We start from the raw sequence: 23,942 nt of genomic DNA, 5'->3' as shown, positions 1-23,942 counted from the left end.
AATAAAAAAGGATTCTGAAAACAGTGGAAAAAATCCTTACATCAGGTGATCTCAGGGTTGCCTTTGAAAGTATGGCGTGTACGCAGCCCAGAATGGCGGTGGTAGAAATTTCTGGGGTTTGGACCTCTCTGGGATCCTGAAAGGTGGAGGATCAACAGGTGGTGATTCCTCGTTCGCATATACTGATTTATTTAAATCTGCACACAACTTAAAATATCGACCATGACCCTAACAAAAGTGACTGTTCTCACCACCGTTCTGCAATTTTTAGGCTCCAAAAGAACTCCAACTTCTGCAAGACTTGGCAAACACTCGGAAACTCCTCAGCTGACGGGTTGTCCTCAAGAGACACGGTTGGCTCTAGTGTATTTTTCCATGAAGCTTTTTTAAAAAAATTGCTTTGTTGTATTTGGGGTTGGAGGGGGGGTGGGAGAAATCTACTTATGTTAAGCCTTGGCCCTGCTGGCTTGCCGGGTGTGGTATGTTCTCTTGAAGAAGGCCTGCCCTGTTCTCCATCAGAGTAGCGGAGTCTGAAAGCAGACGTGATTGTGAGCAACCACCACAGAAAGAAAGATAAACTTTGCCGAACCTGAGCTGATGCATGTCTTGCACCTAAGATCTTGCAAGGCCTTAGCTCCTTTGCCAAAAAACTACAAGCCAGTGATGCCTGAATTAGAACTTTGAAATGGAGTAATCACCAAACCATAAATGTATTGCTCTGCATGAGGCACCTTAACAGGCATATGTTTAAGAGAGGATATCAGAAATAATGTGTCTATTAAAAGTGTTTCATGGAGAACAGAAAATCAGATAATAGTTGCTATGTATTTTTAAATCTGCAAAAATCTAGGGATTGTATCCAATGCTAAGCTAACACAAAGTAGGGCCATTGAAATTAGTGGGCATGACTAACTTAGGTTAATTAATGTCAGTGGGTCTACTCTGAGTAGAGTTTACCCTTCTGTATATTATTTTACTTTGCAAATATTTTATAGGAGTGAACGTAGACTCCGTACAGCTCAGTCCTGCTGAGTTCAGTGGGGCATGCTCCCAACAGCTCCAGAGGACTGCAGCGTTAGCATTTAATTATAATACTTACATAATGTTTTTATTGCAAATGTTTTTTCAATGCTATTAACTGTGTCTCTCAATAAAATTTCTTGCATCAGCTGTACCTTTAAAAATACATCCTGTTGTTCAAACTGTGGATATGTTGGAACTTTTAGAAATACAAAAAAACAAAAACAAACTCTGTTTGTTTTCTTTGCACCCTTGGATTTTGTTTCTGTTTTTGTGCATGTTTTGCTGGTGCCAAGGATCAGTTGCCTCATGCAACGGGAGGATAAAGTATGCAGTGGCTGCTTAGCAACCTCTGGGATTCAGTCCCCAAATAGAGCCATAGAGTTGGAAGGTACCTCAGTGGTCATCTAGTCCAACCACCTGCTGCTGCAGGAAATGCACTACTACATGCTCCCTGATAGGTGGCCATCAACCCTCTGTTTAAGATGCTACTTAGTTACATAGGAAAGATTCTTTGCCATCGTTGGGCAAACACAAAGGACAAATTTTATCTCCATTTCCCAGGTTGCCACTTTTTTGTTTTGCTAGTGTTCCAGTGCCTGTGACAGGGACCTAAAGTGCAAAAAATCAGCAGGTGTTTTTAGCCTGGGAAAATGATGGTGAAAGCATCATAACTATCTGCTACTGCTGAATGTGCAGGAGCCAGACCAGACAAAAAAAAGGCATTGGCAACCCTACCTCTCTTGACATGCTAGCCATTAGGACAGGCCTCAGGATGAAAGCAGCAGACCAAAAAGTCCACCGAATCTAGGTTCCTGCTTTCCACAATGGGCCACCAGAGGCCTCTGGTAAAAGCCCACAAGCACAGCATGACCATCTCCAGCATCCAATATGGAGTCAGAGTGCCTGGAGGTCCCATTTTAATGTGACAGCTCCTTATATATGACCAGTGTGGGGAACCTTTGGCCCTCCAGATGTTGCTAAACTTCCGCTCCCACCCTCCCTGGCCATTGGCCATGCTTGCTGGGGCTGATGGAAGTTGTAGTTCAGCAACATCTGGAAGACCAAAGGTTATATATATATAATTACCCTTAAGCTTGTTCAAGTCATCACCAGATGCTGAACCTGCAGAACTTGTGAGGCATCAAGCCTCACTCAGCTGCACCAGCCATGTACGGTGTCGGTGGCCCATCAAGGACTCCCATGAGCCTAACTGGGTTTTGTTGGGTTTGCTTTTGTTTTGCTGTCTGCCTGGATCGGCAAAAAACGGGGCGGAGGCAGAGAGAGCGTCCAGCCAGCGCTGGGCTGAAATCCTAGGCTGGTGGGCTTATTTCAGTTTGGAGGGTTTGTGTATCTTTAGCAGTTGAGTAGAAAAGGGGATTCCAGCAGTCCTGTTTTGAGCAGTTGAGGCAGGGAAGATTAAGTCAGGCTCACACCCTGAGCAGCTGCTGTTTTCCTCCCCCCTCTGACATGACAAGCTGGACCTGTTGAAATGGCGCACACGAAGGACTCTCGTGAGGCACGCGAGGCCTTGACCTTGGTTGCGCTGCTGCCTTTTCCTCTCTCTTACCCCCGGGGTCTGGTTCCCCTCCAGTGCCTTTATTGAGAAAGCAGGTGAAGCTTCTGCCACATGAAGATCAAGCATGGCCCCAGGCTATGGTCTGAAGGCACATGAGGCCAGCACCCTGCTGAAGTTAAGCAGGGTCAGGCCTGGTCAGTGCCTGGATGGGAGACTGCCTGGGAACCATATGTAAGCCGCCTTGGGTTTCAATCATGAAAAGAAAGGTAATAAATAAATAATTAATAAATAAGCAACAGAGAGAGCTTCACCAGGATAAATCTGTGTTCAGGCTGCATTTAAAGGGATAGGATTGAGCACCACCTCTATCTGGTCCCTGCTAGACTTGAAAAGAGGCAAGATTTGAACCAGGGGGCAGGGGCTTGAATGTGTCCATGATGTTTCGGTTGACAAGGTGGGGTAGGATGTGATAGACCAGGTGTGGGGAGCCTGTGGCCCTCCAGAAATTTCTGAATTACAACTCCCACCATCCCTGGCCATGCTTGCTGGGGCTGATGGGAATCATAGAATAGTAGAGTCAGAAGGGGCCTATAAGGCCATCAAGTCCAACCTCCTACTCAATGCAGGAATCCAGATTGTAGATCATCATCATGTGGAAGGCCAAATGTTCCCCACACCTGCTTTCATGCCCTCCTTGTGGGTTTCTCAGAGGTATCTAGGTTGGGTTAGGGCGTGGGCTGAAGCTAAGTAGGTCTGGGTCTGGCAATCAGTTCCTTGGGTGGGTGACAGCCTGTGAACCACATGTATGCCACTGGCTTCCATGGCAGAAGAAAGGCAGGATATGGATGTAAAAAGGAAAACAAAAAATAGTTGGCTACTGTGGGAACATTAAAAGAGTCCTGCTTGATCAGGCCAAAGGCCCGTTGACTCCAGCATCATTTGGCTTCTTTCCTGCCCTTTACTGTAAGGTCCCAGGGTAGGTTACAACAATAAAACGTACAATTATAAGAACAAAACAGTTGCAGGTAAAAACAGTTCCATGTATAAGAGAAAGAGAAGCAATTGCAACTGATAATCTGCTTGGAGTATTTACCCTTCAAGAGCTTTTTTGGGGGGGGGCAAGGAGCTTGAAAGGCATAAGAACATAATGGGAGCCTTCTGGATCAGGCCCATGGCCCAAATCTAGTCCAGCACCCTGTTCTCACAGTGGCCAGCCAGATGTTCCAGTGGAAAGCCCGCACTTAGGGCCAGCGTTAGGGTTACCATCATTTTGTCATTTCAAAAAGAGTACATTTGGCTTCGATAAGTGAAAAGTAAGAGTATGCTGTTGCACCATCTCAAAAAGAGTACATGTACTCTTAAAAGAGTACGGTTGGTAACCTTAGCCGGAGTGCAAGAGCCCTCTGCCCACTTGTGATTCCCAGCAACTGGTATTCAGAGGCCTACGGCTTTCAACAGTGGAGGCAGAGCGTAGCCAGAGTGGCTTGTAGCCTGTGGTAGCCTTATCTGCCATTAATGTTTCTAATCCTCCTTTAAAACCATTAAGTCTGGTGGCCATTACCACCTACTGTGGGAGCGCAGTTCATGGTTTTAACCACAAGAAACAGGGTGCTGTTGGACAAGGTGGACCGTTGGTGTGATCCAGGGAGGCTCTTGTAAGGGAGTGGGGTGGAAATGGAAGGAGATGAGCCAGAGGGCCAAGCATACCACACTTCCCCCCTATCTCTGCCACCATCTATCCTGCTTCTTTCCCCAGGTCTTTTGCAATCCCAGCTCTCCTCACCAAACAAGCCTCATTCCAACCTCCTTGGTCACATCCTTAAGCTATTTATAAACTGCTTTGCTCCCTGCCCCAGACTTCCAGCTGTCTCTCTGCCAAGCAGGCAATTGCTCCTTTCTCCCAGCATCTCTGTGCTTTATCTTTCTGTCACCATGTGAGGAAATCGTTTTGAGATCCTCGGGGTATCTTTCCCCCTAAACACCAAATCTCAAAGAAATTACTGCCTTGCAGGCTGGCAGTTGAGTCATCCAGTTGACGCCAACTGCTGAGGTCACCTGACCCGCTTGGTGGGTCACGTGAAACCCACCCATCACTTGGCTACACATTTATTTTAAGGCATGTGCTCAGGCCTCGGGTGCAGAGGGGCCATCCCTAAGAAACATCTGAGTCATGCTACCCCGTTCCAGAGTTGGCATTGCTGTATAAGGGAAGCGCTTGCCGGCTATTAATATTTGGTGAAGTGAGTGAGGCCAACACCTAGGGCCAGAGGCCACAGCAGGTGGACTCAAAAATACCATTTTTTTTCCACTTCTTGCTCATCCCAAAGGACCATCCACCATTGGGTAGCTAAGGCACGAAAATAAAAGTGAGCACATCTTCCTGTAGTGGGTATAGGACTGAAGGCACTCTAGATCAGCCTTCACCAGCCTGGGGCTCTCCAGCTTCCATCAGCCCCAGCCAGCATGGAGAAAGGTTGGCAAAGAATTATTTAGGTTTCCCTGGCTTTTTCATGTCAGTGCTCTGCAGTTCCAGCCTTGCTATTAGGCAGAATGAGACGGCCACCATGGGTGAAAGATGCTGGAGGGAGGATATTGGTGGCAAAGTGTTGATGGAGAAAGAGTTGGCCTGCCTTGAAGCTACCTTGCCGCCCTGAAGTGCGGTGTGTGTGTGGGGGAACACACTCCCATCACCAGAGCTGAAGTAAGATTCAACTGCAAATTTGGCCAGAGTCTGTACATGGGTTTGCTAGGAGATCTTGGGCCAGACACTGCTTCTCAGTTTAGCCTACCTAACAAGGTTGTTGTGAGGATAAAATGAGGAGCGGGAGAACCATGCAGGCCACCTGGTAGGAAAGGTGGGATATAAATGTAGTAATAACAATGACATCAATAATTTATTAATTAAAAGCATTTAAATACTGCTTAACATTTCAAAAATCTCTAAATGGTGTACAGTCTAAAAAGCAAACCATATATATAATTGAAAAAAATCCAAAAAGACAACCTAAAACCAATAAAACAGCAGAATAAACAACAAAAGTGAATAAAACAGAAATTCAGAGCAATCAAAGACGTCAAGCAGGGCCCAGTCTGATGGGTCAAGGAAAGCCTCAACAAAAAAATCTTTACAAGAGGAGGATGATAATGACAATAATAAAAATAAAAATAAATGTTACTGCTGTTATGGGGGGCACTTGTGATGGTTTGGTTTCTCGTATTTTTATCCTTCATCTCAACCTCACGATTTCCTGATAATGGTTTCTGAATCTGAGCATATATATATCACATTTAAATGTGGTTCCAAAGTAGTAATCTGTACTATAGCCCTATAAGGTAGGTGGGTGTTATTATTCACTAATATTCACTATTATTCACAGTCCAATCCACTTCCTGTGTAGCTTGGAAGAATTTGGTAACCTGTCTCTGAGCATATGGTGAGAGGTGGAAACGCCTGCGATCAGCCCAAATAAAAGAAACAAGACATGTGCTGTGCTGATATTGTTTTAGCAAGGAGGAAGCAATGTTGTTAGTTGATATAGTTCAGATAGTCACTTTAAATATGTTTGATTTACTTTGCAATTTTAGTGAAGTTTCCTATGGTAAATTATTATTATTAGTATTTGCTTCTGTTTCTGTGAATATGTGAAATACAACAACACTTTGCATAAGTTACACTTTAAAAATTCCAAAAACAATTGTGGAATAATGGCACTGACTATTCTGGAGAATAGTCTCCAGTGGACATGAAGAGTGTCTTGGTTTGCACAAGATAAAACAGTGAGAGGTGAAATATATTCTAGCAAATATCTAAGTGTGCTGTATGTTTTTAATTGACCATGCACACTTTTCCTCAAGTGGAGTGGTTTAAGCATAGCAGGCTGAACACATGCATCTTGGGCAGGCCAAGTTTGTTTTTTTCCAACAGCTACATTCATTGCTTAAATAGCAACATATTGTAATCAGTCTAATTTTACATCAAAGCTGCAATTTCAGATTCAACTGTTATTGCACCCAAAATAGAAATAGAATATAACCTCCAGTTTGAAACACAAAAGGATATCTTCACCATCATATGACATTGACCAATGAAAAAACTTTGAAATTAATAAAAATAGATTTGAGACAGATTTCTAGGATGAATGAGTGAAATATAATTTTCAAGGTTAGAATCTCTGTAGAAACAGTAGTAGCACAGGAAAGAAGCAAAGTAAGAACACCAACAAACATACCAAAAATGTAATTCTCCATCTTTAAAGATGCAGTCCTGATTGCAGATGTTCACACCACTCACCATATGCTCAGAGGCACGTTACCAAATTCTTCCAAGCTACACAGGAAATGGATTGGACTGTGAAAGACCAACCCAAATCGTGTCTGCATTTTTACAAATTTGTAGGGCAGTACAATATCTCCGAGGAGAGGTCAGGTCTCCTGCTCCCCTGGTGCATTCACTATAGCTGCCCAATTTCCCCACTTTTTAACGTTTGATAGAAATATATGTTGGCTATAGGTATGCTCTTAAACCATAAGAGGTTTTTTTGCTTATTAGAGAATTCCTCTGCTTTTTAATCTGGGAGGTAAGAGAGAAGATCTTGTGCAAGTTTGCTGAGAATGGATTGATCGTTTGCATGCTTATTGAATTCAATTAGGCTTAGAATATGTGAAACTGGCCATGGTGGGGGATGAAGAGAAGGGGGACGGAGGTCTGGGGAGGGGAGGAGGAAGAGGAGGAGAAAGAGGGGAGAGGAAAGGGACAAGAGGAAGGGAAGGGAGAGATAGAGAGGGGAGAAAGGGAATGGGAGGGGGAGGGGGAGAGGGGGAGGAGGTGGGGAAGAGGAGAGGGGAGGGGAAGGGAAGGGGGATAGGAGCAGGAGGGGGAAGGAAGGGGAACGGGAGGGGCAAGAGGGAGAGGGTAGGAGGGAGGAGGAGGGGAGGGCAGGTTTGATCATTTTCATGCTTATTGAGTTGAATGGGATTTACTCCTGTGCTGTCATGCTTAGGATAGGTGAAACTGACCTGGAGGAAGGGCAGGGAGGGGGAGGGGAGGGGTAGTGAGGAAGGTAGAGGGGTGGGAGGGAGGGGAAGAAGGAGGGAGAGAAGATTGAGTGGGTGGGCACTGGGCAGAAGGAAAACCCATTTCCTTTCCAAAAGGAAAACACTGTTAACAATAGTTATCTTTCAGGGTTTCTCCCATCTTTTTATTCTATAGCAGACACATGTTGTCTCCCACCCAAATTTAAACCAGAGCTGTCCCTGGCCACATTCACACTAGACATACGACTTTAAACAGTCATGGCTTCCCCCAAAGAATCCTAGGAAGTGTAGTTGTGAAGCGTGCTGAGAGTTATTAGGAGACGCCCTATTCCCCTCACACAGCTACAATCCCCAGAAGAGGAGCTGACTGTTAAACCACTCTGGCCACTGGAGCTCTGCCATGACTGTTTAAAGTGGAATCAGTGTCTGCCATGGGTGTGGCCCCCTGATTAGCCAAGCCAAACAGCTGTGAGTCTGGCTTTTAGAACACTGACAGTTGGTTCTTACTGAGCATGCCTGCACTATCTTAGACTCCAATGTTAATTTTCTTAAATTAATTAAATATCAGCCAGGCATTTTTTTAACTTTTAAACTGCAGAAAATGAAGGTCAGGGTACAGGATAAGGCCAGTAATAGGATTACATGTACTCTGTGAACATGGCTGATCTTTAATTAATTTCAACAAATTATAGGACCACTGACGGAAAAAAGTCCAATAGGGGTCTGGATTATTTTACTCTTGTTTCAGATTTTGAACTCTCTATTCTCTCTGAGTATTTTGTGTATTGCCATGACAACTTATGAGGGTTGTTAAGCAAGCGTTTCTGAGTTCAGGACTATAAGTTATGTAAAGTTTTGTTTTGAAATGAGCTTATGGGAAGCAGCAGAATGGCATGTGGGGATATTTTCAATTTAACATGGTGGAATGTGAAAAATCCATGCTGGCTATAGTATAGCCACTCTCCTGGCTGTGTAATCCTCATATTGTAGACGGGGAGAGGAGCCAAGGCTGATATAAAGGCTTCCCCAAGGCTACCTGGTGAATGCAACAGAGGTGAGATGGTTAATCATTAACTCTGATTGTTCTTGCTGTTTAAATAATGGATAACACCAGTTTTTCTCTTCAGCATTTGATGCTCAAGAGGCATACACTACTTCCATACAAGGAGATTTCCACATTTTGTGACCTTCTTTTTCAGCAAAGTGCTGAGATGCTGAATAAATATTTCCTCAAGGTTTGCCCTTAGTTTTGGCCACTTGCAAAAGCCTTGTTTAAATTAGCAGAGAAAAAGAGAAGTAGCTAATAAGAGATTTTGTGTGTGTGTAGAATTAATGCCAAGGCTTAATAAGAACATAGGAACAGCCTCGTTGGATCAGAAAAGATCAATGTATTTATTATTTATTTATTTCATTTATGTCCCACCTTTCCTCCAAGGAACTCAAGGTGTTATATATATGGTTCTCCTTCCTGTCCTCATTTTATCCTCATAACAACCCTGTGAGGTGGGTTAGGCTGAGAGATGGTGACTGGCCCAAGGTTACCCAGCAAGCTTTGTGGCTGAGTTGGGATTTGATCTCTGGTCTCCCAGGTCCTAGCCTGATACTCTAGCCATTATGCCACTCTGGCTCTCACAGGATGTAGCCCACATCCTGGCTCCAGTAGTGCCTCTGGGAAAGTGCATAAGGAGGGAGCACGAAAGTGACATCCCGATCCAACCCTTGCTGTTTGCCCAAATATAGGAACTTTGAAAGCTGCCTTGTACTGAGCTAGGTCATTGGTCCATCTAGCACAGTATTGTCATGTTTACACCAGGCGTGGGGAACCTTTGTCCCTCCAGATGTTGCTGAACGACACCTCCCATCATCCCCGGCCACTGGCCAAACTTGCTGAGGCTGATCTACAGTGACTGGCAGCAGTTATTCAGGGTTTCAGGCAGGGGTCTTCTCAACCCTATCTGGATATGCTATTGGGGATTGAACCCAAGTGCTTTTGTGTGCAAAGCAAATGCTCTACCACTGAACCATCCGGCATTTTAGAGGTACACGTCTTCTGAACATGGAGGCTTTGTTTAGTTATCCTAACAACATAACATAAGAGCATGGCATAGGAACAGAAGAAGATCCTGCCGGGTCAGTCAACATCCCATCTAGTTCAGCATCCTGTCCTCAGAGTTGCCAAATATTGTTGTTTTTTCTCTTGTTATAATTTATCTCCCTCCCAAAGAGCCCGGGGCAAACACATCAATAAAACGAACAAGAAAGCTTTCTAAAGACAGGGGTTAACACAGTCAGCAGGCCCATTTTCTTCCAATAATATGTCCCCAATAAGAAGCCACGATGGACAGTAGCCTCTGCCACATCTTGTGGCAGGGAATTCCACAAGGCAGCCTTTGCCAGCCTGGTGCCCTCCAGATAGTTTGGGCTACAACTCTCATAAGCCCTAGCTAGCTGGGCTGCATCGCATGGGGATTTAATCTGTTTTATCAGAACCAAAGTTAATGGCAAATCAACAGCACATCAGCCTCATTGAGTGATGATCTGCATGTGCTTTTCCCTTCTCTTCTGTTCCAGCAATCCCAGGGAACAGGCATGGCAGAACATGAGAAGGGAGTTTCTTTTTTTAAACCATAGTTTTCTGTCTTGCCCTATTCTGGGTGTCCTCAATGTGTGTTGTACATGCATTCCCTGAGCTCCTACTGGGAGGAAGGGCAGGATATAAGTTTAATAATAAGCAAACAAACAAACACAACATTTATTATTATCCTTATCATTATAATTATTAACAACAACAACAATAATAATAATCCCCCCCCTCCCACACCCCAAATTAATTTGCATCTCTTTCCCACCAGCGGAGCCAGTGACCTCCAGACTGAAAGAGCTCCGGCTACAACGGGATGATTTTGAGATCCTCAAAGTGATCGGGCGGGGAGCCTTCAGCGAGGTGAGAAGGGCGGAAGCCACACCCTGTTGGTGGGTCTCTCTGAACTTTTCAGCAAGGTTGCACGGACAAAAACAGAGTAGACACAAGCCCTTTGCTGTGGGGTCAGGCCAGCCTTTGCCAACCTGGTGCCCTCCAGATGTTTTGGAATACAATTCCTGTCAGTCCCAGCCAGCACAGCCTTGTATTCCAAAACATCTGGGTGGCACCAGGTTGATGAAGGCTGACGTAGGCCAAAGTTCCAGCAGGGATGACTGCAGCTGAGAACTGGATCCTGGTAATGGTGGAGGCATGCTAAACAGTTAACAAGAAGCCCCCCGGCCTGATGTCAGCAACCAGCAGGATGGGCATATCCTAGAGCCCTCATGCCCCAGGACGGCTCATGCGGGCTGACCCTGTTATCCCTTGTTTTTCTGCCGCTTTTAAGGTTTCGGGCCTGGCTCTGAAAAGAGAAGCACCAGGGCAGGTGCCGTATTTATTTCCCACATTGAGGCCCACTCCCAAGGCTACATCAGGCGTTTTGTGGAAATGAAGGGGGCAGCACCGTTATCACCTCTCTTTGCCCTAAAGTTGTATTTTAAGTGCTGGCCAGAGAACTTGGGGTGGGGGTGGGGTGTCAGCTACTAGGGTGCTGGAGAGGCACCTTGACAAGCCCTCCTCAGAACAGGCACCCGCCCTTCCCCACTCCATACACTTCTGCCTAGAATATGAGGGACTAGTGATGCACAGATCCACTCTGGTGGTTCTCCACCTGCTCCTCCCAGAGCAAGACACTCTCCGGATTCAGGGTGGATTTCTCCAGATGAGGAGGAGACTTCCTTGGAAGGCCTCTTGGCCAGCCGCGTTTTGAGCCGAGCCGACTCCTACACAAACTCTAAGGTGGACTCAATCGAAATACAACATTTTATCTGTCCTTTGGGAGGACCACAGCAGATGCCCCCTGTTCACCTCGCAGAGGGTGCTCTGTTGGTGTCATGTCCTCCCTCACAAACCCTCCCTTCCCCCTCCCATTTTATCTGTGTAGGTGGCGGTGGTGAAGCTGAAGAGGACGTCCCAGGTGTATGCCATGAAGATAATGAACAAATGGGACATGCTGAAGCGGGGTGAGGTAGGCAAGATGGTGGCAAGTTGGGCCCTGCAGGCGGCTTGGGCTTTACAGAGCAAAACTAGCCCTTTGAGTTACTGCCAGAAACATGGACGCTTGGGTGGCCTACAGCTCTGCAGTGCTTTACGCAGCAAGGATGCCGCCCTCCCAGCATCCTTTGGGGTTTCCCTCTCTTCTTCATTATTTACGTCAGGGGTGGGGAAGCATTTTCAGCCTCAGGGCCACATTCCCTTGCTGGCAACCTTCCAGGGGCCAGATGGCTGTGGTGGGCAGGGCCAGGGGTAAAAGAGTTTGTCCAGCAACTAACATGCCTCTGTACAGTCAGCTGTATTCCAGCCCTGCACAAGTCAGGGATTTCTGTTCATACGTCTCTCCGTCCATGGAAGCAAGAGGGTTGTCGCTGTTCAAGAGCATGTTCTACCCAGGCAAAACCACTCCAGGAGGCTGTGCAGCAGGGCTGGCGGGAGGTGTGCCTGGGGAACAGGAGGCCTGGGTAAAGTCCCAAGGGCCAGATTGAGAGGCCGGAGGGCCACATTGGGCCCTTGGGCCTGGGGTTCCCCACACCTGATTTATATAAACTTCTGTGGCACTTTTATTATCTTCTTTGTCCTCACAACAGCCCTGTGAGTGAGGTTGCCATATTATACATTTATATTTTGTAAATTGTGTGGCATGTGTAAACCACCCTGGGATTATATGATGAAGGGTGAACTAGAAATTCTCTCATAAAAATAAATAGAGATTGGGAGAATGGAGGCCGGCTGACAGGGACTTGCCCGAGGCAAACTCGAAATCCATGGCTGGGCTCTTATTTAATTGTGCAATAGTCTTTACAAAGCACTGAAGTCAATTCTGGGTGTCTGAGGTCCTTTTCTGTGCAGCCTGCCAAATGAGATGCGGTGGGTGGCAACCAGAGAGAGGGCCTTTTCAATGGCAGAGCGCTCTCTCCAGAGAGGCCCACCTGGCACCCACATTACGGTATTTTGGGCAGCAGGCAGAGGAGACACCTGTTCCCAGGAGTATTAATCTTTCAATGTTGAGGTCTCTAAGTGCTTTTTCCTTGTCATATTAATCTTCTGTGGCTGTTGCATTCATTTATTTCAGTTTTGTGTTGTGGCAGGTGTGTCACCTGTTTATGACTTGAACCTTATGGTTATCCACCCACAGAATATTTGCAATGGGGTGGTATACAAATATTATAAATGGAAATAAGAGAGTAAACCAGTCTCAATGCTGCATCCGCCAGGTTTCCTGTTTTCGAGAGGAGCGGGACGTCTTGGTGAATGGAGATAAGCGCTGGATCACACAGCTGCATTTTGCTTTCCAAGATGAGAATTACCTGGTGAGTGCTGCTGCTGGGTATGATTTTTTTTATATAAGTATGTGAGGGGCCATCTGGCCAGGCCAGCCTGAAGATCCACCTGGCCCACGACCCTGTCTCTGACAGAAATTCTGGCAGACAATCATAAGCAGACAACAGGAGCCAGGACTCGGCCCCAGAACCTAGTTTCTCAAGGAGAAAGTCAGGACAGAAGCATCAAAAGGAGGGGGAAGTCTGGAGGACGTCTGCAGAGTACTTTTTCTTCACCACTGGCTGGATCGTTTCAGCCATCCCACACAGGTCTGAGATTAAGGGCCTCCCCATTAAAAGGCAAATGCTTTTGCAGTTTCGAAACAAAGCACTGATGTTTCCCATCCTTTGTTGTTTGTTCCGGACGCCAGCTGATTGGTGGTATTCCGGCCCGGAACATGACAGCCATGGACAGATTTGCTCTCCAGAGTTGCCTTTTAGGGAGTTGGTGGGTGTGAGTTGGTGGGAGTCTGCACTGGGTGGTTTTGGGATTAACTGGAGCTTGGGGTGAGTCAGGATATTTTTAAAAATTGGGTGGAGAGAAGGGATGAATGATGGGGAGTGCAGCCCTGGGGTCCAGGAGGGAACTATGTAATTTTTATTGTGAGCCTTTGAGATGGAGAAGCTTTTTCATAAGGAAAGCCCTGCTGGATCAGACCAAAGGCCCATCTAGGCCCAGGTCCTGTTCTCACAGTGGCCGGCCGGATGCCGCAATGGGAAGCCCACAAGCAGGACCTGAGCACAAGAGCAGTGCTCTCCCTGCCTGCACCCCCCAGCAAGTGGTGTTCAGAGGCATATTTTGCCTCCTTCGGTGGAGGTAGTACGTAGTTTCAGTTGATTAAAACTGTCACCTGCCCTGAGCTTTGGGGGCATAAAGATAGGGAACCGTGTATTGTACAAGTGAAGCCTGGATGCCCCCCGCCTTCAAATTTCACCAGAGCCACGAATTCACAAGGTGGCCTTAGCTAAGTTTGTGGAGTTACCCTCGGCCTCAGCTTCTCCATCTGCAAAGTGGAGATCATAATATCGTTAAAGTGCAGCTGAGAGAGTTGTGTGCTTGATTTATTTATTTATCAAAGCATTTATAAACCACCATCTCACAAAACATCCGGGCGGTGTACAGCAACATAAAAACATTTAAAAGCAACACAAAACAGTCATTACAATGGTTGGCTACTCAAGAGACATTTTAAATAGGTGCACAGGCCTGTCAGCACAACAAAGTCTTCAAGAGATGCCTGAAAGTCAAAAGGGAGGATGCCTGCCAGATCTTTCTCTGTGTACGATGGTAACAGTACTGAGGCTCAAAATTCTACCTCTAGGGGTGGCAGCCTGTGAGGAAATTGGATATGGGTGGGAGCAGGCAGAAGGCTTTGATTTTTCTGGGGTCCTGATCTGCAGTTGGTGTTGTGATACAGGATAGTTGTAGTCCAAAACAGCCAGAGGGCACCAGGTTGGCAAAGGCTGGGCTATATGAACAGCCTTCAGAAGAGGAATCGCCACCCCTTCTTAAGAATTCTCACCTCCTCCTTCCCTGTAGTATTTAGTGATGGACTACTACGTTGGGGGTGACCTCCTGACGCTACTGAGCAAATTTGGGGATCGCATCCCTATGGAGATGGCCCGGTTCTACTTGGCCGAGATGGTGATGGCCATTGACTCGATCCACCGGATGGGTTATGTGCACAGGTAAGTGGAGCAGGCAGGAGCCGTGTGTGTGTGAGAGAGCGCTGGAAAGTGAGAGAGGGATGTTTCCGTGTCAGCAGAGGACACTAAATCCCAGGCGGCCCTCCAGGCCTCTCTGTCTGGTTAGCCACTAGGCTCATGCTTCACCTCTGGAATGTATGGGTTCCTATCAATGAAAGGAGTGCCTCTGATCACATGCAGAGTGTCACCCACACACTCTCACTTCTGGGTAGCCACCGCCAGCTCAGGCATCGATGGTGAGGAGTTCCAGGGTTTCACCATTGCAGTTGGCCACTCTGTTGCCATTGCCTCCCCCCCAATCTTTTGTCCTCCTCCCTAATTCTACATGCCAAAATGGGCAGAACTCAAATCCAGCACTGGTAGCTGCATAATTTGAGTTACACACTGAATTTTCTCAACTCCTCAGATCCTTCTCTGATATTCCTTCTCCTTTGCCGGTCTCTATGTCTGAAGCAGTTTTTTTGGGGGGGGATTCCAGCTTTGTTTCTGGAATTTCTGGGCTAATCTCTTTGCAAACAAACCCGTTTGACTCCTCTGTTTGCAGGCTGGATGGGGGAAGGAGAAGTGATCTCCTCCAAGCACCCCCCCTTCCTGACTCCAAAGGGTCAGAGGACCTCTGTGGGGCCAGAAGAGGTTCTGAAATAAGAGGGAGTGGGGTGGGGGAGGGATGGGGGGAGGCGAGGCGAGGAGTCTTCAGTCTTTGTGACTACATTGGCTCCCCACCCCCACCCTGGACTGCTGGGTCCATGAGGCTGGCTTGCCCTCCATGCGCACAGCCCGCCTTTCTGAGCCAAAACAGCCATAAACGTCGTCCTAGATTCATAATCGCCTAATTCATCTCAGGCCGAGCAAGACAAGCTGGGCTGCCCTCCAAACCACATGAGCAGTCAATGCTTGGGAATGCAGAGGGGCCTGCCATGGTGGAGGTGGGGGATGAGGAGGGGTGATGGAACAGAGTGAGCGAGGGCAGATGGGGCTGAGGAGGAGATGGGCACTCTAGGGTAGGGTGGCTTTCCAGTGGAGCATCCCTGCTGCAGCAGAACCCCTGGGAGCCCACGACAGAAACCCCTACACAGGCTTCTGGGACACGGTTAGATCCTGGGACCGCAGGGCACATCATCCCAGCAGAGAATGAACAGGGGGACAGGGCCTTTCTGGTGGTGACTCCATGCCTAATCCTAAGACATTTTATATTGCATTCCTTGTTTAATTGTGCCAGTTGATTCATTGCTACTGCTCAGTTGTAAGGGAGTGTAACGTGGTTTTAATTTCATGGATTTGTATGTTTTTATGGAATTGTGTACACTGCCTTAGGAGAGCAATTACACATCTGAGCCAGTTTGCACAAATTCTCTTATTTTGCATAAAATATTGTTTTTTCTTTCTTTCTTTTTAAAAAAGCCCTGTTCTGCATAATTTATTCTGGTTTTGTTAGTCAGGGAGAAGGAAGGGCAAGGAGTTATGCATGGGATGATGATGATTAATATTAAAGTTATTACCCACCTTTCATGAGTAGGTCCCAGGGTGGTTGTAAAGCCCCTGTGATCCAAAGCACGGGAACTCTTATTCAGCTACCTCCCTAGCATCTGAGACTTCTGCAGGGATTGCCCACACACTTTCAAACATACAGCTCATGAGGACTAGAACCTTCCTTTAAAAAATGAACTCTGAGAGATTCTCATTCTGCGCCTATTATCCTTTTCTGCATTGTTTTCTGCACCAAGGCAGAATTGCAGTGCGTGGCCATGAAGTTAACTGGGTGAGCTCAGGAAAATCACTCTCTGTGCCTGTTTTAATCCCCTGCCCCACCTCCAACGGCCACTGCCCAGGGCGTTTATAAAGCATTAGATAAGCCCATTGAGTCTCCCCTGAGCTCTGTGAAGATGTGGTAAGGGACTGGGTGGGTGCCTACAGTAGTGTCCTTTCCTCCAAGCCTGGATAGGCTGCCAGTGCCCTGTTCAAATTTCATGCAGTCTCCCTGCAGGGTCCCCCAGGGATTTGGTGGAGTGTCCAGTCCTCCCTCTCTGCTCCTTCTCTACTTTGCTGCATTGCTGCTGGACGAATGATTGGAAGTTGGCGAGGAGGAACACGTTGGAACTGGGGAGGGCGCTGTGGCTCAGTGGGTAGAGCACACGCTGGGCTGCACTTGCAGGAGATCCCCAGTTCAGGTCCTAGAATCTCCAGTTCATTTTTGGCAACAGGTGGTGGGAAAGGCCTCTCTCTGCCCAAGAGCCGCTACCAGTTAAGTAGGCAGTCTTGGCCTTAGAAGTTCATGTCTGGGGAAGCTTTCGCCCTCCAGGTGTTGCTGAGCTACAAGTCGCCCCAGGCCAGCATGGCCGATGGACAGGAATGACGGGAGTTGTAGTTCAGCAACATCTGGAGGGCCGCAGGTTCCCCACACCTGTTCTAGAGAAACAAATAGTCTGGCTTGGTGCAAAGCACAGCGTCATTTGTTTGTTCGTATGTGTGGAGAAACCAAAGCAGCAGGTCTCAGGATGGGCCCCTTAGCTCTGGACTGAGATCCACTGTAGAACATCTGATAGCATTGCCTCCAAGCACATGCAGAGTCTGCCTCCCTCGCTATTCGGTAGCCACGAACGGCACCTGTGGCTGTCTCTGAGCACAGCTTTGAGGAGGGCCAGAGCCCCCCCTCCAGCACTGTGCATTTCAGCTGCCCAGTTCTCCAGCCATTCTCGCTAATCTCTCTGTCTGCTCCCCAACAGAGACATCAAACCAGACAACATCCTTCTCGACCGATGTGGACACATCCGGCTCGGAGACTTTGGCTCCTGCCTCAAGCTCCGTGATGATGGGACGGTGAGACTTGAATTGGGCTGCAGTGGGGCAGGAAATGAGGGTACTCCAGGGCTCAGCTCCAGAAAGGGTTTGCTATAGGAAGGTTCAACATCAGTACAACCTTTGAAGCTGGGAGGCTCCCAGCTTTGAAGCGTGACCCCCTCGATGCATGTGCACAGGATCGGATCCATCAAAGTCATTGCATGAGAAGGACTTCTGCCCCTGCAACAGAACTTCTTTTCCTACATATGCCCCCCAAATCTGTTCTGGATGCTCCCTTGCTCCTCTGGAGCAGATTTGGGGAGGGGGGGATGGGAAGAAGGAGAGGAAGGCTACGTTCCATTGCACAAGCAAAAGTTGCTCCTCACGCGCAGTGATTACACTGGATACAACCAATGCACACGTTCTGTCACGCACACATGGGCACTGATGCATGCACACACACACACACATTAACAACCCCATGTAGTTTATTTCTGAGTTTCATGAATGCAAGGGGGGTTTTGAAGCTGAGTTTCCCATGCCACTAGGAGACTTATGCTGAATTTTGGATGGATTTGGAATTAGTGATGGAGATAGACACACCTCACTGAAGAGGGCATTCCACTAACAGGGAGCCACCACTGAAATGGCCCTGTCACAGGTCAGCATGATGGACATGACTGGGTCAGAGTAGAACTAGCATTGGATACCCACCCAATGCATGGTGTTCAATGCTAGTCCCACCTAGAGTAGACCCATTTAAGGTACAGTACGGCCCCGCTTTACAGCGCTTCGCTAATGCAGCAGTCTCAATTAGACGCAATTAGACTAAAGCCCCACTAATATGGCTCTTGTTCTACTTTAACGGTGGTTTTCGGGCATTGCGCGCCATTCTATTCAATGAGTTCCGCTTTACAGCGGTTTTCACTTTACAGCGGGGGTCCAGAACGTAACCCGCCGTATGAGTGGCGCCCTACTGTAATAGACATTATCATTATTAAATTTATCTCCCGCCTTTCCTCCCCGAGGAGCCCAGGATATGACTAACTGGGGTTCATTAATTTCAGTGGGTCTACTCTGAGTAGGACTTAGCTGAATCCAACTCAGTGTATTTAGTACATTTCTACCTTGCCTTCCTTCCTTCCTGAGAACTCAAGGCACCAGCCATGGGATTCCGAGTTGGTCTCCCATCCAGGCACTGATCAGACCGAGACTTGCGTTGCTTCAGCAAGGTGGCTGCATTCTGCACCTTCATGCCCTTGGAAAGGGCTTTAGCTCAGTGGTGGATGACCTGCTTGGCATGCAGAAGGGCCCAGGTCCAGTCCCTGCCATCTCCGGGTCCCCTGGCTGAAACCCTGGAGGGCTGTTGCGACTGTGCCTAGGCAATGCTGAGCAAGATGAACCGATGGCCCAACTCAGTATAAGGCAGCTTTCTCTACTCCTACATCTCACTCGGACCATGCTTTGGATGCTCCATCAGGAACTGAGGCGGCTGCCATATATATGGAATCAGACCCTTTCCCCGTCTAGCTCAGTGTAATCTATGCTGACTGGCAGCAGCTCTGCAAGGTTTCAGGCAGGGAGAGTTCTCCCAGACCTACCTGGAGATCCCGGAGATTGACCCTGGGACCTTCTGCAGGCCAAGCAGGTGTTCTCCCACTGAGCTCCAGCCCTTCCCCAGATGGGCCTTTTGGTCTGTCTGGGCCAGCAGTGCTGCCTTTCTGATATTTTTATTTATTTTATTTATTTATTAAATTTCTATACCGCCCCATAGCCGAAGCTCTCTGGGCGGTTCACAACAGAATAAATACATCAATATACAATTAAAACACATGATGCTCTCCTCGCCGTTCTCGTGGTGGCCGCAGGTCTGCTCGACGATAGCGGTGGGCACTCCAGATTACCTCTCCCCCGAGATCTTGCAAGCGGTGGAAGATGGAGCCCATTCCTACGGCACGGAGTGCGACTGGTGGTCCCTTGGGGTTTTTGCCTACGAGATGTTCTTTGGGCACACCCCTTTCTTCGCTGACTCCATTGTGGAGACCTATGGCAAGATCATCCATTTCAAAGTAGGTGAATGGCATCTGTCTGTGGGCCTCCTGTTCCTAGGTGGGGACCCAGGGGCGGCCCTGATCACACAATCTGGGCTTTGACCTCCTCGCTGATGCTTAGCGTTCTTTTCAAAGGAGCATTTCCGTTTCCCCCTCTCGGCCCCGGAGGTCCCGCAGGAAGCTCTGGCCTTAATCGAAGGGTTGATCTGTCCCCGGGAGATGCGGCTGGGGCAGAATGGGGTCCGGGACTTCCAGGAGCACCTCTTCTTCGCGGGCATGGACTGGGACACCCTGCGGGACTGCATGCCATCCTTTGTGCCCGAGTTTGCCAACGCCACAGACACCTGCAACTTCGACGTGGTGGACGACTGTCTCACTGACATGGTGAGCGGGGGAGGGGTACGTCACCTTTTACTTTATTTACTTTCCCTCCCCCCTTCCTTCTTTCTCCTCCACCCAATGCCAATTTATCTGGTGAAATAGCTAGATAGGTGATGTTAGACTCTGGGGACTTAATGGCCCCACTCTTGAGACGATAATGGCTTCCCCCAAAGAATCCTGGGACCACTGATCCATTTCTAGCCCAATGCCATCTACTGTGGGAAGGGCTGTAACTCAGCGGCAGAACACCTGCTTGTGTGCACAGAAGGCCCCAGGTCCTAGCTTTGCCGTCTCCAGGCAGGGTTGAGAAAGACTTCCTGTCTGAAACTCTGAAGAGCTGCTGCCAGTCAGTATAGGCAGTACTAAGCTAGATGGGCAAAAGATCAGCTTCCACTGTCCCCATGGAAACCTGTACAGACTCCTTGCTTCAGTTTTGCAAATGGATGGAACTCCTTTAAACATAACAGGACATTTCACTGCAAATTAAATCTTTTTGGGAGGAATGGACCAGGAGGTTTGGGGGCTGTGGGGAGGGGGCCTCTTGGGTGTTCTTGTTGAGGGGCAGGAACTTTAGGGGCAGGATCATGAAGACAGAGTTCAACTGGTGGTGCTGAAAGGCTTGGGAGCTCCTGCGCTGCTGTGGGTCGTAGCTAGGGTTGCCAGGTTCATGGCCTGAGACTGATCCTGTATCTTTAGGAGAAGAGAAAGTCAGCCAAGTGCAGGTGTTCTTGCAACACTGTAATGGGAAAAAACACAAGGTGGAATTCCCCCTTCCACCTGCACAACCTTTAAAGATACAGAAGACCTCTTAGAGGCTGTGAACCTGGCAACCAAGAGGTCCTTTGTATCTTTAAAAGTTGTGCAGGTGGAAGGGAGAATTCCACCTTGTGGTTTTTCCCATTACAGTGTTGCAAGAACACCTGCACTTGGCTTTCTCTTCTCCTAAAGATACAGGATCAGTCTCAGGCCATGAACCTGGCAACCCTAGTCGTAGCAGCTCTTACATGGGGATGGGAAAGGAGTGGTGTCATAATCTGTATCAGCCAACCTGGCGCCCTCCAGATGTTTTGGATGACAACTCCCATTGGCTGCAGCCAGCACATGGTTGCCTGGGGCTGATGGGAACTGCGTCCCAAAATATCTGGTGGGTCCAGGTTGGCCAAGGCTGGCCTAAATGATGCATGAACAGGACTGCCGCCATGCTTTCCCTGTGCCTTTAACAGCTGCATGATAGGCAGGAAATCAACAGGTATAGTTCCTCCATCTCTACCACCACCACCCAACATGGGAAAGTAGTGATTGTCAGCTGTTATAGGGATAGAAAACATGGGGGGCAAACCTTAAAGGTAAGGGGGGGACAATATGCCCGGCCCCCTCCTGCTCTGATTTGAACCGACTCCCCCACATTCTGTGTGCTTCTCTGCCCTTTTCCTAGGAGACCTTGTCAGATGTGATTGAGAGTTCTCCGCTCGGGGTTCACCTGCCCTTCGTGGGATATTCCTACACCTACATGGCAGCGAAGTAAGAAGCCCCTTTGGGTGCCAGGTGGTGCTTTGTTAGGGAATCCCAGTGGTGGTGTCAGACCCTGGAATGAAGGTGACAAGGAGACAGGGCTCCTGTCCCTGTGATGGGTGTCTAGAAGAGGGACCTTCTGGTGGGTGTATGTTTAGTCCCAGAAAAGAGATGTGAGGAACAACGCCTCTTCACCAGCCCTTGGATGAAACGGTCCCTGCAGTAGCGTGGAACCCCCATGAGAGGTTCACAGGGACTTTGCTTGTCCAGGAGTGGACTGGCTTCAGTCTTGCACAACCTACCATTTTGTATCTCCCGGCGCTCTCTGGGTGAGTGTTTAAATGTGCAGACCCGCCGCCGCGATCATATCACCCCAGTGCTGATTGAATTACACTGGTTGCCAGTTGTATACCAGGCCCAATTCAAGGTGTTGGTATTAACATTTAAAACCCTATACGGTTCCGGCCCAGTGTATCTGAAGGAACGCCTCCAGTATCACCAAATATGCCGCCAAACAAGATCAGCCTCACAGGACCTTCTCTCGGTCCCACCGGCGAAGACAACTAGGCTGGTGCGGACCAGGGAGAGGGCTTTTTCGATCGTGGCCCCCACCCTCTGGAACTTACTTCCCTTTGACCTTCGGCATGCCCCCTCCCTGTTGACTTTTCGCCGAGCCTTGAAGACCTGGCTCTTCAGGAAGGCCTATGGGATCTCTGGGGTGGGTTAGGTTTTATACTATGTTAGCGTAGGATGGTTCTGTTAGACGAGATGCTATGATATTAATACTGTGATGATGATTATGTATATATTGAGTGTATTTTATATTGTACGTCGCCCAGAGTGTCCGTTCAGTCGGACAGATGGGCGTCTGATAAATAAAAATTTATTATTATTATTATAAAGACAGAGCACCTACTCAGGATCTCTTAACCGTTAATATAGCCTTCCCCAACCTGGTGCCCTCCAGATGTTTAGGACTACAACTCTTATTAGCCTCAGCCGCACATAGCTGTGCTGCTGGGAGTTGTAGTCCAAAGCAACTGAAGGGCACCAGGTTGGGGAACCTGCTGCCCGCCAGGTGTTTTGGCAGTGCTGACAGGGGCTGATGGGAGTCGTAGTCCAAAACGTCTGGAGGGCACCAGGTTGGCGAGAGATTTATTAAGCCATAGCCAGTGCACCTGATGGGATCCTGTGTCTTTATTCTAACTTAAGCACCTAAAAAATGCTTTGCAAAGTCTAGTAGAGTCCAGCATTATTGGCAAGTATTTTGGCAACCATCAGATGCCTGCTGGTCTGTTGGGAAAGGGCCATAGCTCAGTGTCAGAGCACCTCCTTTGCTTGCTAAAGGTCGCAGGGTCAATTCCTGAATGCATCCCCAGGTAGGTCTGGGAGGGACCCCTGCCTGAAATTGTGGAGAGCCACTGCCAGTCAGTGTAGACAATACTGAGCTAGATGGGCAATGGTCTGACTCGGTACAAGGCCACTTCCAGCATTCCTATGACCCACATTGTATTTCCACCTGCCACTGCTGCAGAGCAGGCAAGAAAGCTGCAGGCTGGGTGCAGGTGCCATTGCTGCAAGGACAGAGTCTGTGAGGATCTCCCTTTCTCTCAGACAGAATGAGCCAGAGGAAAGAGGCCGTGCGGACATCAGCATGGAGGTTGAGAGCACTAGGAGGACCTTGGTGGGGGAACAGACACCCCAACACCCCCCTGAGGAACTGGTAGGTTGGGGAAGGGGACCTTGGGTGGGCGTTGGGGAGCTCATGTCCCGAGGCCCCTCACTGTGAGACGCTATGCAGATGCCCCTTCCTGCTCCCTACCAGGCCTGCAAACTGCCGGACGGGCAGAAGCTGAACCTGGCCACTTTCCTAGAGTTGCAGTCGGTGCTTGAGGAGGAGCTGAGGAGCCGGGAGATGCTGCATCAGGAACTCAGCATGGTCAAGGTGGCCAACCAGACCTTTGCCAGGTGAGTGTGTGATGGAGGAATCTGGGGGGGTGTCTTTCTTCCAGCCAGGTTGCCCCCTCTGGCTGTTGCCCACATGGCAAGAACAGGGAGGAGGGAGAGATCTGATTCAGTTTGCATTTAAAGGTGTACTTGCTTAATTCGCAGTTCCCAAAACAAGGTATGAACTAAAACACAGCAATCCGTCGAAAAGCTCCTGCTCCCTCCTCCAAGTTTGGCAATGCCCTTCTGCACTCATGTGATGCATACAAAAATGCACATATTGCACTAGGTAAAGTGTGCATGTAAATGCAGGTATTAGTGAAGATAACATACAAGAATCATTACACATGGGGAAATTGCTTGGCAAAAATGTTTGTATTAGGCAAAATTGCATAAAAATGTGTTTGTTAGGAAAAATTTGAACTACAACACTGATGAATGTTGAGGACTTTAAAAAAAATTGCAAACTGCCGTGGAAAGGTGGTAAATTGGATTTAGGGGTGGAAACACGAGGAAGGGAGAGAATTGAGATGGACACATTCACCGGTTTGGAAGGTACAAAAGGGCAACTATTATGCCACAAAGTAGAGAGCGGG

At 48.2% G+C, this 23,942-nt stretch overlaps 1 protein-coding gene across 5 annotated transcripts in view; it reads left to right on the top strand.

The window, feature by feature from the left end:
* Window positions 1-23,942, top strand: part of DMPK (DM1 protein kinase) — a 42,856-nt gene that overhangs the window by 12,298 nt on the left and 6,616 nt on the right. For 4 of the 5 annotated variants that reach the window (XM_061597052.1, XM_061597054.1, XM_061597055.1 and 1 more), the window contains exons 2-11: window positions 10,426-10,517; window positions 11,539-11,622; window positions 12,866-12,961; window positions 14,511-14,659; window positions 17,401-17,494; window positions 19,324-19,524; window positions 19,642-19,905; window positions 21,323-21,408; window positions 23,014-23,122; window positions 23,225-23,367. In XM_061597052.1, coding sequence (XP_061453036.1) covers window positions 10,426-10,517; window positions 11,539-11,622; window positions 12,866-12,961; window positions 14,511-14,659; window positions 17,401-17,494; window positions 19,324-19,524; window positions 19,642-19,905; window positions 21,323-21,408; window positions 23,014-23,122; window positions 23,225-23,367 — 1,318 coding nt within the window. The remainder of the gene's footprint in view (window positions 1-10,425; window positions 10,518-11,538; window positions 11,623-12,865; window positions 12,962-14,510; window positions 14,660-17,400; window positions 17,495-19,323; window positions 19,525-19,641; window positions 19,906-21,322; window positions 21,409-23,013; window positions 23,123-23,224; window positions 23,368-23,942) is intronic. The other variant, XM_061597053.1, reaches the window with a different exon arrangement.

This window comes from Rhineura floridana, chromosome 15 (assembly GCF_030035675.1).
Source record: "Rhineura floridana isolate rRhiFlo1 chromosome 15, rRhiFlo1.hap2, whole genome shotgun sequence".
Lineage (NCBI taxonomy): Eukaryota > Metazoa > Chordata > Lepidosauria > Squamata > Rhineuridae > Rhineura > Rhineura floridana.
The sequence above is the reverse complement of the archived record's forward strand: the minus strand, read 5'-3'. Positions and strand labels throughout refer to the sequence as shown.